The sequence below is a fragment of the Coniophora puteana genome (genome assembly GCF_000271625.1).
Source record: "Coniophora puteana RWD-64-598 SS2 unplaced genomic scaffold CONPUscaffold_10, whole genome shotgun sequence".
NCBI lineage: Eukaryota > Fungi > Basidiomycota > Agaricomycetes > Boletales > Coniophoraceae > Coniophora > Coniophora puteana.
Window position 1 is genome coordinate 1,924,455 of NW_006913062.1, and position 16,329 is coordinate 1,940,783.

Here is a 16,329-nt window from a genome sequence, read left to right on the forward strand (position 1 = left end):
TGAATGATCGCGTGGAAACAGCTTGACGTCACGCGCGCCTGCGCATCGCGTTCAAGCGGAGTCCCAACATCTTTAGCGCTCACCGGCACCTTTACTTTCGAGTTCTTGAACCTCCTCTACGCTCGTACGTTGATCTATACTTCTCGCCATATGCACGTTTTATCCAGCTTGTAGTATAACTACTCTAGGACGGTGATTCTCGCTGACTGACAAAATGCTTGCTGTCCTGGCCCTTTTCTCAATGCGACTTGAGTGTGCATCGTCAGCGATTCACGGCGGTCGTTTACAAGATACTAGTGCCTTTAATATTCTCGTGACACGTGGATCTCGAGCGCCTGATAAGCGCGGCCTCCCTTATCATCATTTCCCGACGTTGGCCTGACTGAACTCCACGCAGACATAGAAACCCTGCACTATGACCTCTACAGCGAATGTCGTCCATGACGAGGGCTTCTATTTCTCGAATGTCACTTTCAGAGTAGGTTGCCCATACCTATCTACTGTATCTGGCTCACCGAACCGCTGGTCTAGGTGCAGGAGACGCTCTTTCGTGTTCCACGCCAGGCGTTGAGAACAACTCAGAACTCTTTCACGACATGTTTACCTTGCCTTCGGGCTCAAAGGTTCCTGAAGGATTCAACGACGAGTATCCCATAGTGCTCGAAGGCACATCAGTGTATGATTTTAGGCAACTCCTGCGGGCCATGTTCTGCCGGTAACCCCTTCGATACTCTCCTCTGATAAAACTGCTGAGCCAAGTCCCGATCGTCGTGCGGCACACAGGCCGGATATTCCAGGCATACTTTCGTGTGCACCGCCACCTACCACCTTCCGAGAGTGGACCTCCGTCCTCAGACTCACACACCGCTGGGAGATGTCCGCCCTACACCTGCACGCGCGCAAGAGCATCGCGAAGCTCGACGGCGTGGACGCGGTCAACAGGCTCTCCCTCGCGCTCACGTACGACATCGAGGACTGGATCCACCCGGCCCTCGCGGACATCATCCGGCGGGAGGAGCCGCTCGCGCGGCGGCACGTCGACGTGCTCGGTGTGGACATGGTGCTCAAGCTCGCGCGGGCGCGCGAGCATGTGGCGGGGTACTTTGGGAGCTGCGCCAAGGCTCCGCCGAATCACCACTTCTTTCGGCTTGTGTCGGAGGTGTTTCCGGAGTATTTCTTCGAAAGCACACGGCAGAAGATTATCGATCATGCTATAGTGTAACTTCTGGATTGTGGTTTGTTTCTGTGAAAGGTCGGCGAATGCGCCGCGGTGTGCCAATATATAAATATAGGTCGTGTTTGAGTGCTGTAAGGTAATGTTCTTACATGAACATAGGTTCGTTATAAACCCATTACGCGAGATGAAACGGTCTAAGCTTATTTATAAATACTCTGACGTCGTAAAGTTGTTCGCAGCAGCTAATGCTTGCAATTCCTTGCGCTGTGAATTTGAGATTTTTGAGACCCTTAGTGCCACGTCCATACTCGACTGAGATGACAGGACGTCGAGCAAATGTCGAACTCCCCAGTCTTCAACGGGTCAGTCATACCAGTCGCTAGAGCTCCTCGGAGACGCATGTGCATAAGCCCGATAGGCGAGGGATCCCTAGTCGTTGCAAAAGGTGTGTCCACGCTACCTTCTGCTCCTTCCAATGAGACACTCTCTTCACCAGCACCTCCGTTGCCCTCGGCAGTGATGGCACACCAAACTGGGACCCTAGTTCAAATCACGCGTTCGCCAGAAATTTGAACTTAAGTCTCATCAGAACTTGCATCGATTGCACCACGCGAAAGTCTTCTGAGCTTGTAGCCGTGTAGATATGGCAGTACTCGAGTACGTTTCCGTAACATATTATCAGCAGTAACCGAGGCTTCGGCTTTCAAATGTAAAAACAATTTGTTTAACTATGATATCCTTTTATAGATATCTGCACTGACATACAAATTTATCCACTAATCTCAATGTCCGTTAACTAAAATGGAGGGTATATAACGTCGCAATCGACTTGCTCGTGATCCTACGTGGAGCTCTAGGAGAGCGAGTACTCCCCTGAATGATACAACAAAGATCAGCTCTCGATACGTGCTCAGTAAAAAGCGTCACTCACAGACTCGCACGTCGCAGTCGCCACTCCCTGTTACAAGGAGTGACCCGTCTTTGCTCAGGTCCACCGAGGTTACTATACACGAAAAGGTACTCGAATCAGCCAACCAGACGGTGAAGCAAGAAGCGCAACCACTGACCGGTATTCCTGTGCCCTCTGAGCACAAACATCGTCTTGCCGTCCTTTACATCCCACATCCGCACACTCGCGCTCGCCTCGGCCCCGGGTGCGTCCGTCTGTGCACCAGTGGTACTCCCAGACGCAGCGTAAATCTTGCGCCCGACGAGCGCGACAGACGCACATGCGATCGCCGCCTGCATCGTCCACCCGTCAGCCACCGTTCGCGAGATCGTCAAGGTCGGGGTGATATGGATGGGAGGCTTACCCGGTGTCCTCGGAGCGTCTTCACGCCCTCGCCCCTGATCTTGCCCGCCTCGCCCGAGACCTTCCAGAGCGTGAGCGCCTTGTCTGTGCCCGCGCTCAACACGTCCCACTCCGATCCGCCGCCGAAGCCGCCGCCGACGCTCGGTATGAAGTGGGCGGCGTACACCGCTGCGGCCTCTGCGCCGGGTTCCGCGCTCGAGCTGCCCCCGCTGCTACTGTTATTGTTGCTGGTGTTGTTGTTGTTGTTGAGCTTGAGCCGGTTCGGATGCTGCGCGACCTCGCCCTCCTCCGCGACGACGCCCGCGGAGCGCAGATCCCATACGCGCACGGCGTTGTCGAGCGAGCCGCCCACGACGAGCGCGCCGTCGGGGGAGACGGAGACGCTCGTGAGCACGGGCGGCTTGCGCTGCTCGGCGCTCTGTGGCGCGACGAGCACTTTCAGAGGCTGGATGCCGTCTTTCGAGGATGGTGTGTCCGCGTTTGTGCCTGTGTCTGTGTCTGTGGCGTATAAGGGCGCTAGGGGCCAGACGTGGATTGTGCCGTCGGCGGAGGCGGAGAGGAGCGTCGTTTCGCTGGGCGAGGAGGGGGTGGAGGTGGACGGGGAGGTGGAGGAGAAGGCGAGGCCGTAGACTTCGCCGCGGTGGCCGACGAGGGTGGTGAGGAATGAGCCGGTGGGGATGTGCCATAGCTGTGGGGGGCGTGGGATGTCAAGTTAGACGGTCAGCAGAGTCACGATAGGAGAGAGATGGAGATGAAAGCACGCGCACCCGAACGTACGTATCCTCCGATCCGGCAGCTAAAAGCGTTCCGTCCGGACTGATCGCCACGCACCGCGCGTGGTTCGGCTTCGGCTCGCCGTCGTCTGCAGGGGGCGGCGCGGGGATGGGGTATCTGTCGTCGTTTTGGTGCAATGTGAGGCGCGTTAGAGATGGTTCGTGCAGAATCGCACGAGAGACACGCACGAGTACTTGAGGTTATTTGGCCTGTCGTAGAGCACCACCTCGTCCTTGATGCCCACGGCGAGAAGCGACGCGTCTGCAGAGAACTTGACGCTGCATACGATACTGCCCGTGCGGTTGTTTGCGTTAGTGTCGAGGCAGATGGGGTGTATGCGGCACGGTATGCGTTTGACGTACCTGCTATGGGAGTAGCGCTGGACCTGGCGGACCGACATCGGGCGGCGCACGTCCGGATTGAAGGTCGCGTACCAGTCGGATCCCTCCTGGACGAAGACCTCCTCGAGGGTGTTGCGGTTGTCGAGGTCGTATTGCATCTTGGATCTGCTGTTGCAAAGTCAGCCTCATCGCTACAGAGAGACATCGTGCGTGCCAGACCTGTGTAGTAGCGAAGATCTTATACTCGCTCTTGTGATGGCGTTTTGTCTTAAGAGAGGGAGCAACGTCGCCAAGTGCGATAGATGTCTAACAGAGAATGGACCGGGCGGGACCGTGACGAGGATGATGGGCGTGTCAAACAAGCAACCCACTTCCAATTATCGTCCTGCAGCTTCTCGCTTCCGAACGCGTGCAGTCTGTGATTCTTGCCACGATCAGTGTCTAGGCCTTACACTAGCCCATTTACCCAGTGAGCCCCCTGTGCGCGATAGGTTCGCACTTTGCGTATCCTTCTTGTCTGAGCCTGCAAGAAACGTTGTCAGCGTCGCTCTTGGGCACCCCGCAACTGATGGAGAGTTGATTCAACACTCGTCGCTGCCAAGCAGCCATCTGGGTTTCGGGGGGCTGTGGCGGTGCCATTCTATCATCGGAGTTCTGGGGACGTGGTTTTCGCGTTGCCGCTGTCACCAAGGTTAAAGCGGCCGAAGGGCCTGGTGGGAGTTTTCTGACTCTCGTAGTTACTGTGACGAGGTTCTGGTCCGGGATCATCGATGAACGTATGAAAGTTTGGATTGTACCGGCATGTTCATCTTCTGACGCGGCAGTGCGCTCTAGCTATTTGGCTGGCAATTCAGGTGCTTGCCGGCAAGGGCTAATAATTGAAGATCTGTCACGAGGACAGGTATTGGAAGGGAAGGGTGCGATAGGCCTCGGGTCTGGGCTATACTCGTGCTTTTGCCTCGAGGATTGGAGCATTCTGGAATATCAATGCGTTTGCAAGTTCTCGAAGACGCTGGTACTGGGGATGTGGTGTGAGGTATATTCATATCGGTGTCGACTTCCAGCCATGCATACCTTTCGCTGTATGCTCGGCTTAAAACAAGCCGCTACATCCGAGGGCTTGCAGATGTAAATATACCCTCTGATCACACACGTCGCTCCTTGCCGCAGCTGGCGTAGAGTTTGATCTTCACCGCGGCGCTCGTGAAAACATACGCGCGCCTGCGGTGCGTGGACATTCGAACGAGAGCCGTGGGATCCATGTGATGGCGGAAGGCGACGACTTTGCCACTGTGCGCACTTCTTTGAACCTTCGCTGAGTATAAAGGGCAAAACCATTCTTGGGACTCGATCGTGAACAATAACAAGGCTTCGAGAAGAGCGCGCAGAATAGAGTCGGGTTTTCCCAGGGAAGTTTGGAAGCGTCTGAGAGAATGGGCCAATCATGTTGCTTAAGTTTTGTGATTGGCTGCAACCTACTTACAGCAGGAGCGACGAGCTCACAGTGCAGGATAAATACCAACTAAGAGCTAGAAGTATTGCCACCATCGCATGCAGACAAAGGTCGACGAATGCTAGAAACTTGCGAAAGGAGCTGCGGGACTCTGTGTCTACCGGAGCATAATATCTGAAGACATACTCTGCGAGTCTGGGAGTCGGGCGGCGCTCGTGAGTAGATGCGACACGCTTAGGCTGTATGAACGGGCGTCCATGTCCCCGTCTACAGGCCTAATCCTGCAGCGTGGATGTTTGATCTTGCAAGTGGAAGTGGAAACCTTGAAGCGGTGGCAAGATGCGACAAGTTGGATGCCAAGCTAGGGGCGCACCTATACATAGCGGACCCAGACAAACGGAGCGATTGCGGGCATCATGTCGTCCGAGATTAGAGCTTTTCTAATCTTGTTCGTGCATTATCAGATCATGATCACAGGAACCGAAAGAATGAATGCAAGTTTAGATTTGGTCGGTTTGGTGTGGCGCTAGGCGTCCATACCATGGCCGGAGTCTTTGTCACCTATCAAGTGGGTTGATTGACTTTCGGAGACAAGCGACAAGCAGAAAAAGGCACGGGTATACAGGATACGTCAGCCTATCGCGGACGTGGCCCATCAGAAAGGGAGAGAAACACATGGACAGTGATGGAAGGGACGAAGTCGGTGTGAGTTAGGCTCGTTCCCTGTCCAAAGATACGGCGACAGTAGAGAGTAGCCGCCTTATGCTTGTGTAGGCAACGGATTCCCTATCATCGATGCGGCGAGTTCGAACGCTGACAGAATTCACGGCGACCACAGAAGCACCATTGGCAAAGGCAGGATCGGGAAGAGAGATCTTCTAGCTGGAAATAGACGTTGTGCCACTGCCACAGCGGCCACTGGGCATGTTCGCGGGGTTTGAAGAGGTGTGACGTGTGCTGACTAAGTTGATCCTGTGACGGGGAGGTGGCCTTGGAACGCGGCGCTGCCTTATATGGACAAGCCGGCGGGATGGCGGGGCGTGGGAGGTGGTCGTGTCAGGGCGAAGCGAAGGGGGTCTCTTTTCGTTTTATTATAAAGGGCGTTGATCAACAACGACTCCCCAACTCTCATCATGGCTTCCTCCACCATATACAACGTGAGTACCCGCTCCTCCTCTCTTTCCCCCCAATTCCCCGCGAAAATGCACTCAGGGGGCCACTCGGGCCACTCGGTGCCGCGTCTGGGGAAAGAAAACTGAAAAGAGGGTCTAGGGCTGCCTTGTAGCGGGCGCCGCACCATCCAGCGAGACAGCATTCCTCGAGAAAACGTGCACGAGTCGAGTGCTGACACATACTTTGCAGCATAGGAGTCTCCAGCCTACCGCTCCCCCTGCTCAGGGGCCTGGCCAGCACACCCATGCCCGTCTCAACGAGGCATTCGACTCCATCCGCCAGGACTTTGACACCCTCACCGCCGATATCAATCACCTCCGTAACCAGCGGGACGAGTACGAGTCCAAAGGTATGCCATTTCTCCTGCCCACACGGACCCAAACGCTTCTTAAACGCTCTATCTGCTCCGCAGTCGCCTCGCAGATCAACGAACTCAACATCGTCCGTCAGAGCCTATACGAGCTCGAATCCCAGCACGGCAAGATCCGCCAGCAGTACGAGGAAGAGGTCCAGCGTCTCCGCGCCGAGCTCCATGCGTCCCGCCAGAACCTCGGCATCAACGCGCCCCCGCCCCCGCACGCTGGGCTGCCCCCTGCTGGCCCCGCTACCGCCGGTCCGCCTGGTCCTCCTGTGGCTGTACCGGGCGCTCCGCCTGGGGCGGGCCCGGGCGTCTTTGCGGATTCGTATTACTCGCGGGACCGCGACCGTGACCGTGAACGGGAGAGGGAACGCGAGAGGGAGAGGGACAAGGAGCGCGAAAGGGATATGCGTGAGCGTGATAGAGAGCGGGAAAGGGAGAGGGAGAGGGAAAGAGAGCGGGAGAGGGATAGGGATGCGAGAGAGAGGGAGCGCGATCGTGAGCGGGACCGTGAGCCGAAGCGCATCAAGACCGAGCGGATGAAGAGCGATCGGGCTGGTATGTCGCCTTTTGTTTGTTTTCCGTCGGAAATCGCTCATCGAATCGTTATTGCAGACCCGTATAGCCCCTCCCTCGGTCCTCCTCCTAGCAAGCTTCCTCTGCAATCTAGCTCTGTCGCGCCGTTTGCGGGTCCTGGTCTCCCGCCGCCCCCGTCGGCGCATGGGCCTTATCCACCTGTCCCGGGCAACCCCGCGCCTGCGCCGCCGCCGGAGCCCGCGTCGCCCGAGTTCGCACCCAACGGCGGCCCTCAGTTTCCGGACGAACTCGACCCGCACAACGTACCCGCGGACATGAAGAAGGAAGGGAGCGACTGGTTCGCGGTGTTCAACCCGAAAGTGAAGCGCGTGCTGGATGTCTCGTTGACGCATACGCTTATGCACGAGAGGTGACCTATTCCCTGTTTAATATACTTGTAGAGGAGCTGTAGGGCTGATGCGGCGCGTATTGCGTGCCTATGCTTACAGCGTCGTGTGTTGCGTGCGGTTCTCGGCGGACGGCAAGTATCTCGCCACCGGGTGTAACCGAACGGCGCAGATTTATGATACGAAGACCGGCGCTAAGACGTGGTATGTCCTTGTTCTGTTTTTGGCTCCGGGTTGATTTGGCGCAGATGCTGATTGGCTCGTCGCTTTCTATAGCGTGCTCGCGGACGATACGGCGGGCAAGGCGGGTGATCTGTACATTCGCAGTGTCTGCTTTAGTCCCGATGGCAAGTTCCTCGCTACTGGTGCGGAGGATAAGCAGATTCGGGTGCGTGCCAGTGCTCCGTTCCATAGATGGCTTCGGCTGATGTCGCCCCACGTTTCAGATCTGGGACATTGCCAAGAAGCGCATCCGCAACGTGTTTGATGGGCACCAGCAAGAGATCTATTCGCTCGATTTTAGCATCGACGGCCGGCTCATCGTCTCTGGTTCGGGCGACAAGACCGCGCGCATCTGGGACATGGTCGACGGCTCCTCGAAAGTTCTCACGATCAATGATCCTGACAGCGTGAACAACGACGCGGGCGTCACGTCCGTGGCCATCTCGCCCAACGGGCAGCTCGTCGCCGCGGGCTCGCTCGACACCGTCGTGCGCATCTGGGACGTCGGCACCGGCGCGCTCGTCGAGCGCCTGCGCGGGCACAAGGACAGCGTGTACAGTGTTGCGTTTACGCCGGACGGCAAGGGGCTTGTGTCGGGATCGCTGGATAAGACGCTCAAGTACTGGGATGTGAGTGCGCTGACGTCGGGCGCGAAGCGGAAGGAGATTGCGGCGGCGGCGGCGGCGGGGCCGTCGGGGGTGGGGCCGTCGGGCCCGGGGAGTGCGGGTGCGACGGGGCCGGGGGCGGTGGTAAGGAAGGAGGAGAAGGCGAGCCCGTGCACGATGAATTTTGTGGGGCATAAGGATTATGTGCTGAGTGTTGCGGTGTCGCATGATGGGCAGTGGGTTGTGTCGGGTTCGAAGGACCGGGGGGTGCAGTTTTGGGATTCGCATTCGGCGACGGTGCAGTGTATGTTGCAGGGGCATAAAAATTCAGGTGCGTTGTCTTTGATGTGTTTGGCGTTGTTGGTGTATAGGGGCTGATGTGGGTGTAGTTATTTCGATCGATCTTAGTCCGTCTGGGAGTATACTCGCGACGGGCAGTGGTGATTGGCAGGCTAGGATATGTGCGTCTCTCTGGTCTTTTCTTCCTCATCACACTGTTCTGACTGGATGCGGTGTGTGATGCAGGGAGCTATACCCAGCTTTGAGCTTTGCGAATGCGAGTTCTCATCTCATCAAACATGTAGATGCGTGCGTCTGCCGCTCGAGATCGGATTCGGGGCGATGGTGGATGGCGCTATATCATATTACATGTTGTGAACGTGGTTTCTCGGTGTGCGCTGCTTGCTTGCTTGCGCTGAAGAGTTGTTGCTACAATCTGTGTCAATGATGCTGTGTAAAATGTTCATAATCGATTTTCTTTATCTATCACTCGCTGCTTAGCTTGCATTTGTCTGAGCATAGGGTAGCTAAGAAAGGTTTTGAGGCTGCGGAACCCTCAAATCTGAAATTTCAAACACAGCTATGGCGATGTAGTAGCGGGGATCAGGATTCAGATGGGCGCATCGCGTATAGATCATTGCAGATTTCGCATTGGACATTTGGATGATGGACGTACAAAGTTATGGACGTGGTGAGAAGATGTGAGTCGTGTGCATCATCTCCGGTGGGGATGAGAAGTGATAAGAGGGAAGACATAGTCCCAAAACCAAGCACTCTGAGAACTGGTGATACATCAACAGTCAGCGTTTTCAACTCCCTATCCGAGAGCACAAACACGAGAGCAAAAACGTCCCGGAGGTTAGGTCGCATGCGTGACTTTAAGCAGCTGTTTTGGTCATAACGAGTCGGGTGGTCGGGATCTTCGACGCTGAGATTACTGTGACAAGATCCTGAAATGGGAGTGTACCAAGGACTAGTGCTGCTGTGCCATGTTTGTTGGGAGATTATGATTATGACGTTTGAAACAGGGCGATCTTAGCACTCGCTCATCATCAAGAAGTCTGGAGATATTCATGGATTTTGTGTCTTCAAAGTCTCATTTGTTCCTCCACTAGTAGGTAACAGCGATGGGAGAAGGATATTTCCGTCGTCCACATGATATGTCTAGCATCACGATTGCGATTTGATGTGGAAGCGCTTGGAGCAAGCTTGAAGAATAAGTACAGGCTGTCAAGTTAACCATTCAGCATCCAGCTATCTTCCCCACTTTTTCCCGCTCTCAATCATGTCCTCATCTCCTGATACCATCGACCTCACGATGGTCCAGATACAAAATAACACGAACGGTAAGCTACGATTGACATCGACCATGCGGGGCTGGCCAACTGAGTATATGTGCTTCCTTGCAGTGGCGATGGTTTTTGATTTCCGGGGCCGAGTAGGTAGCTCGTCGCCGCAGGTTCAAGTTCGTCGACGCCGTTGTGCGCATCTGGGATGTTGCCACCAACGTACTTGTCGAGCGTCTCAAGGGGCACAAGGACAGCGTGTACATTGTCGCGTTCACCTCCGACGACAAAGGCCTCATGACAAATGCTGGGATGTCAGCGCCTTAATATCTGGCCCGGGAAGTATGGATTCACCGCGATGGTGCGCAAGGACGACGAGACAAGCCCGTGTACGGTGAACTTTGTGGAGCACAAAGACTATGTGCTCAATGAAGCGGTGTCGCATAATGGGGAGCGAATTGTTTATAGGTCGAAGGATTGAATGTGCAGCTCCGAGATTCATATATGGCAACGGTGCAATGTACGTGGCAGGATTTCCGGCAGTGCGTAACTTGATGCGGTTTAGGTTGATATAATGCACGAGGGCCGTGGAAGTTGCCAGTTGGATCCGACACCAATTGTTTTGATTGATACTAGTAGCACCGGGGGGACTCGCTACGGGCAGTGGTGGTTGGCAGACGAGGACATGTGGGTCTCTCCACTCCTCGTCTTTTCTCTTGATCACACCATTCTGACACGATGCAATGCGGGGAGCTATACCCAGCTATAGATGCCACACATCCTCATCAAATACGTACTGTGCGTCTGCGGCTCGGAATGACTCGAGGTTGTGGCGAACGGTGTCATAACACATAATTTATTGTGAATATCGTTTCTCAGTGTCCGCTGTGTACTTGCTTATAATCTGCGTTGATACTGTAGCGAATGTTTGATGATTGGTTTTTTCTGATACTGATCTTGTCTGCCAATTGAAATGTCTAATTATAGCGTGGCTGGAAGCTTCGAATATGCAGAGCCTTCGGATTCACATGGGCGGCCCAGCGGGGATCATCGATCAGGCCAGGATACAGATGGGTATTCACATAGATGTGAGTATCGAAGCTGGTGAGGGCTAGAAGAAATACTCGTACAAATTCGAAGGGGATTAAAGGTAACTTTCCATTGAAGTAGGATAACCGAGTGCCAATCGATTGCTAGGGAATTTCTACGGACACGCGAGCACATACATATTGGAAGTCTGTCCTTGTGGTAAATGTGCGATGGATGTACAATGTTGTGAGAAGATATGTGTCCATCCATGTTCTCCAGCGGACGGTGGGAAGTTGATGAGAGGGAAGTGAAACATAGTATAGCTAGAGACTTCAGGGTTTGATATCAATGTTTCGCCTTTTGACAAACACAGTCAATGTTTTGAAGTCATTCAATTAACGAAACTGGCGATATCTCAGCTCGCTAGATGAGAATATATATGTGGATTTATCATTGACTAGGTCATATCTAGAACGGTAGTTAGGATGTTCGACATTGAAGTTACCAAGAAAACCTCGTAAAACAGAGAGTACTAAGGTCTAATGCTGCGGCCATTTGATATATAAAGTCGTACCGCTTGGGTGTTGGGAGATCATATGATGAATATGTATGTGTCTGAAATAGGGTTTCCCTAGCTCATCATCAAGAAATCCGGTTATACATCCATGGATGCTGTGTCTCTCCCGTAGGTGACGACGATGGGAGAAGAGTATTTTTATCATTCACATGGTATGTCGAGCATCACGATCGCAACCTTGATGTGAAACTGCCTGGAGTATAAGTATGGGTTACAACCTCAGCCGTTAAGCATCCTGTCTTCCGCTGTTTCGACCTAATTCTTGATCATGTCCTCACCCCCTGTTATCACTAACATTATGACCTCACAGATATCTACTTACTCAAGCGGTGAGCAAGAATTTGCGCCCTCCATGCAGGTCGGACACTTGGATAGTAGTAATTGCTTTCCTTTAAAGTGGCAATGGCTTTCATAAATCTGTATTCATGGGGTGGGTTTTCCATGTTACGACAATCAAATTTCATTTCAAGATTACGTACTATCATTATTCCATCGTAACACTAGTGCTCGACATGGACCGTGAGGTCAGAGACGTTCCACAAGTCTACGACGAATCTGATGTTATTCCGTTTTTTTCTTTCAGAAAAGGCTTATTTGGGTGAGCTAGACGTTATGACTGAGCATAATCAAAGTATATCCGCTCAGAAGTCACTCATAGGAGAGGCAATGCCCTTTATTTGTCAAGTTAACATACGGAACAGTATGTTTACAAGTACCTTTATCAGGCACTATATCCTGATAAACGGATATTATCAAGCTGCGGCTCGGTGGAATGTTATATAACTTGTGAGTAGACTTTAGTCAAGCGAGCAATATTGCTAGGGCAATGGGGAGGAGAAAATGCAACTCAAATTGTCACCAACAACAGGACATGTAGGTGTTCCTGATATTTGTTGAATAGTAAAGATTATGACATAGTATAGTTCTGCCTGCGAAGAACGAGTCACCCAGGGTGAGTGACTCGAACTATATAAGTTGATATTTTGCTTGCTCAGTGTTTGGCATAGATGTAAGCTGTACCCATAAACTATAGATTCCATATCCCACTCACAGTCTCACCGGCCGCGGGACACATATGTTTAGCTGTAAGTATAATCTCTATTCCAACGTATTGCATGAAGTTCGGGCTAATAGGCTTGAAGGCTATGGAGCATTTATAACACCTCAAATATTTGCGAGTTTAGCTTCGGCTTTCGTTCTCAATGGTATGTGCTTAAAGTCTGTACGGAGATGCAAGTTTTGACTGAGTATTTTAGCGATGATGGCATTGCGGATATACGCCCTCTATGGAAGGTCTAGACGAGTATTGATTTTTCTCAGCACCGCTTTTGTGGTAGCTCAAGTCGCGAACATTGTACTCTTACTCATGGCCACGTATCCCCTGGAACCGCAAGGTAGTAAGCTCCGAAGACTGACGGTCACTGATCACCTTCTTATTACTCATACTTTCATCTTTGCTTATCTACTGGCATGCCAGTGTTTCAGGTATCGGGGGTCGAGACGTGTTGGTTCCTTCTATCCCAGCTTCAGCTGTGGTACAACATATCTGCAAACATTGCTCTGCTTGCCTATGAAACCGTTCTTTGTAGCATGTCTCTTGCCTGTCTCGTCAAACAACATACAGAACTCCGCAAAAGAGGAAATCAAACCCGGGATAGAACAATCACAGTAAACACCCTGGCTGGACTGGTCTTGAGGGATAATGTGCTCTACTATGTCGCGTAAGCCATGACTTTGACCAAGTTGGTGGCGTCCTTATTAATCGACCGAATGCAGGGCCTTTCTAGCTCTGTTATTATCTACGATGGCTGCGTTAATTCCTCTTGTACGTGTGATCTCTCTTCATATCCATATGATCATCCCGAAGTTAAATCAGCGATCAGCCCAATCTTGTGTCCACCACCTTACTATACGATGTCATCCAAATTATTCTCACCTCCTTCTATTATTCGATGCTTGGGCCCTTTATGATACTCAGTGTTCGGGAGTACAGTAATATGCAGGCAGAGGGAGGGGACTCAAGCGGAGGGGGAGAAGGGATTGAAACCTTGGAATTTGCAACAGTGCGACGTCAAACTGAACGCGTAGACACATAAAGGCTAGAACATAGCCTGTGTACATGGCTCGTTTTGATTACAGGATCCCTGTATAGTCTGTAATATGCTAAGCTTTGTTGCATCGTTTTTACTTGTATGTAGAAAGCAAGAAGATATACTATCCATTACATTACTTATGTCCTCGTCCAATCCTCATCTGGTATCCTCGGCAGGCTTTCCATCTTTACCTCCTCGAGTATGCCTTGTTATAAGAACGATAGGTAAGAAGGTCGCCAGATGAGTTCCCTGTAAAGTGGTCATTGTGCAATGAACATTCATTATGTTTAGCAAGAGGGGAGAGCATTAACCCCTCGGGACATGCGCAGGATCTGATTAAGACTGGTGGTTGAAAAGTATTGAACAGAAAATTGCCCGTGGGCTTTGCTTTGACCACTGTATACATCATTAACAGCAGCCTGAGACTTTGTGAGCAGACACGGAACACTTACATCAACTTCGACAGGATTCTGATAATCACCGGACCCGTGACCACGAGTATCAGTTATACCTGTCATACCGCCGCCTCCACCGTCGTTGCATCCCACGCTCAAGGTGAATATGCCAAACCTTGAGTGTACGTCCCCGTCTCTGATTGGATCCCCCACAACCATAATATCAATCTTGCTGCAAGTGAAGTTGGTAGTGGGTAAAACACGAAGGAGCGACTCTCCGCCTAAGTCATTGCTCCGGTAGGTCGGATACAGTATACAGGCGTGGGTGATCTACTTGAGAGTCATTGGAGAAAGATAAGCCGTTGTCATGAATATCATTTGCTACAGAAGTCATAGTGCAAGGGTTCGCGCGTCTGTGTGACGACGTTCCAGGCATAGCGCCGTCGGAGGGATGATTATAAGGGAGGCTGAGCTTATTTAAAGCTCTCGAGATCCTGGTAGATGCATGTGTTTTGAGGATCTTAAAGGTATTAATATAAGTATAATAAAGTTCAACGTGTATACGGCCGATGTATATCGCCGAGGACATCGACGCGCATCCGCACTGAGTTGGCTGTCGGTACTCGAGAGTCACCGTGTTTATTGAAGTAAGAGCGCGGGGTTGAAGTTGAAGGCTACCAACCTCAAACTAGTGAGCCCCAAGGGAATGATAAGATGGCGCTAAATATGTTGAAATTTGGCTTGAAGGCGACGCGCCAGCACGCGCGGCGTCCAGTTTCAAGACGCTTTCCTGCCGTCTTTCGCGCACTTTATGTCCCCCAACCTGAGAGTGCCTCAGAGGCAGCGGCGGCGTTTATAAAGCACGGCTCCGTTCCTTGACCTGCTTGGTCTTTTTTGCATTCTGTCGTGCAAACGCTTGGTTCAGAAGATGTCGCTTCCGAGTTGCCCGCGCCTGCACAAATAGGATTTAAATGGGACATTATTTCAGGGAGGTTGGCGAAAAGATAAGTCTAGAAAGCAGAAACGAATGCATGGGACAGCAGCGCTTGACATGCACTACAGCGTGACTCATACATCCGCCGTACAATGTGATGGAAACGCCAGCCGAGACCCGGATGGTATGAACAAGCAACTTGCGATGCAGAGCGGAAGCGGTTGTTTGGCTTTGCTGGATTCCGATGCCCTTGCCAAACATTGACAAATCCTCGGGCGGTGGAGAATCCCCGGCTCACGCCAGATCCGGCCGGAACAGGTTAATGACGACTTCCACTCTCAACACCCAAAGCCAGCCAGAGCCAGCCCAACCGAATATGCTGCTCGCCGGGCGCTCGTTCGCTCGTTTAGGGGCGCCTGCCTGGTATCTCTGGCTTTCGGTCGCACTAAAAAGCACACAGCGAACTGCAGATACCTTTCGTCATCTCAGACTGTCGGCTGAACGGGTGTTGAGCAGATCCGAGTCCTACTTGTCTAAGTTGTCTCTCACTTCGTCATAGCACCTCATCATCTTATTCCTAACCACGTAACCACATTTTTGTCTGTAGGCGCGTCACGTTGGTTCATTGACAAGTCTTCGAGACTACTGATCGTAGGCCGCAAAAAAGGAACCATTTTGCGGGCGATCCTCCTGTGCCTGGTGCTGCGATGCTGCCTCACTTGCCTGCTCGTCCAGGAGCTGTCTTTGTGGCCGGCGGCTGCAAAGTCTCCGTACGCTCGTTTCTTCCTTCTGCCAACTCGACTTCACTTGACATTCGACATGCGGTCTACTGCCGTCTCCGCCGCCGACGGGGAGATGCCAGGTAAAGAGTCGACGGTGAGTGTTGTCACTGTCAATGGCTAGAGTGTCATCTATGTATGCAGGCTGCTTATTTGTCTAGTTTTTCTGACTGGTGGCGGGCGCATATTATCTGCAGGTAGACTTCGGGCCAGGTAAATGCCGAGACACCTTTCCCTTCTCATTCATTTAAAAAGTGGACGGTCGCTCACATCGCTTGTGTTTTTTTTCGGTCTTGGTTTATAATATCTCGCAGAAGGCTACCTCACGCTGTAGATGAATGAATGAGCTCATCTAGTGACATGGTCTTCATCCTTCGTCGTGTGGTACACTTCAATGATGCGAAACCGGGAGCGCATACAGTTTGAAGCAACTTTCGGCCTCAATCTTTACATCATCGGCTTTGCGGTTAGTCCCACTGTTCATGTCCTTGTTCAGAGAAGAGTTCAGCCGAAGTACTACTAGTTGATGCCTTCCATGCCTTCTTTTTCGCAGTGACACCCATCTACAATCACGACCATTTTACGTGTGCTTTCGGTGCTTCCACTCTGGGCCTAGAGC

At 52.3% G+C, this 16,329-nt stretch overlaps 4 protein-coding genes across 4 annotated transcripts; 3 read left to right on the forward strand and 1 right to left on the reverse strand.

The window, feature by feature from the left end:
* Positions 1 to 596: 596 nt before the first annotated feature.
* CONPUDRAFT_167651 (uncharacterized protein) lies at positions 597 to 1,277 on the forward strand (the record flags this gene model as incomplete). Its single annotated transcript, XM_007773499.1, has 2 exons — positions 597 to 715; positions 784 to 1,277. 2 exons carry the CDS (start codon positions 597 to 599, stop codon positions 1,220 to 1,222), a joined length of 558 nt encoding a protein of 185 aa, XP_007771689.1. The 3' UTR covers positions 1,223 to 1,277.
* A 578-nt stretch (positions 1,278 to 1,855) lies between these two features.
* On the reverse strand, positions 1,856 to 4,158 carry CONPUDRAFT_145831 (WD40 repeat-like protein). The gene is made up of 8 exons (XM_007773500.1): positions 3,824 to 4,158; positions 3,626 to 3,772; positions 3,452 to 3,553; positions 3,257 to 3,380; positions 2,491 to 3,177; positions 2,245 to 2,419; positions 2,109 to 2,180; positions 1,856 to 2,050 (listed from the first exon to the last, which is right to left on the reverse strand). Exons 2-8 carry the CDS (start codon positions 3,760 to 3,762, stop codon positions 2,031 to 2,033), a joined length of 1,317 nt encoding a protein of 438 aa, XP_007771690.1. The 5' UTR covers positions 3,763 to 3,772; positions 3,824 to 4,158; the 3' UTR covers positions 1,856 to 2,030.
* Positions 4,159 to 6,190: 2,032 nt separating this feature from the next.
* On the forward strand, positions 6,191 to 9,096 carry CONPUDRAFT_167653 (WD40 repeat-like protein; the record flags this gene model as incomplete). The annotated part of the gene is made up of 9 exons (XM_007773501.1): positions 6,191 to 6,214; positions 6,420 to 6,579; positions 6,643 to 7,146; positions 7,204 to 7,534; positions 7,614 to 7,715; positions 7,788 to 7,899; positions 7,958 to 8,669; positions 8,728 to 8,799; positions 8,864 to 9,096. The coding sequence occupies 9 exons, from the start codon at positions 6,191 to 6,193 to the stop codon at positions 8,881 to 8,883; spliced, it is 2,037 nt and encodes a 678-aa protein (XP_007771691.1). The 3' UTR covers positions 8,884 to 9,096.
* An 806-nt stretch (positions 9,097 to 9,902) lies between these two features.
* Positions 9,903 to 10,230, forward strand: CONPUDRAFT_156672 (uncharacterized protein; the record flags this gene model as incomplete). The annotated part of the gene is made up of 2 exons (XM_007773502.1): positions 9,903 to 9,963; positions 10,064 to 10,230. The coding sequence occupies 2 exons, from the start codon at positions 9,903 to 9,905 to the stop codon at positions 10,228 to 10,230; spliced, it is 228 nt and encodes a 75-aa protein (XP_007771692.1).
* Between the last annotated feature and the right edge of the window lie 6,099 nt (positions 10,231 to 16,329).

Coding starts and splice junctions, on each gene's coding strand:
- CONPUDRAFT_145831 (XM_007773500.1), bottom strand. CDS start 3,762: ATGCAATACGACCTCGACAACCGCAACACCCTCGAGGAGGTCTTCGTC. Junction 3,554..3,625: donor CAGCGCTACTCCCATAGCAG/GTACGTCAAACG, acceptor CCGCACGGGCAG/TATCGTATGCAGCGTCAAGT. Junction 2,420..2,490: donor AGACGCTCCGAGGACACCGG/GTAAGCCTCCCA, acceptor TGGACGATGCAG/GCGGCGATCGCATGTGCGTC.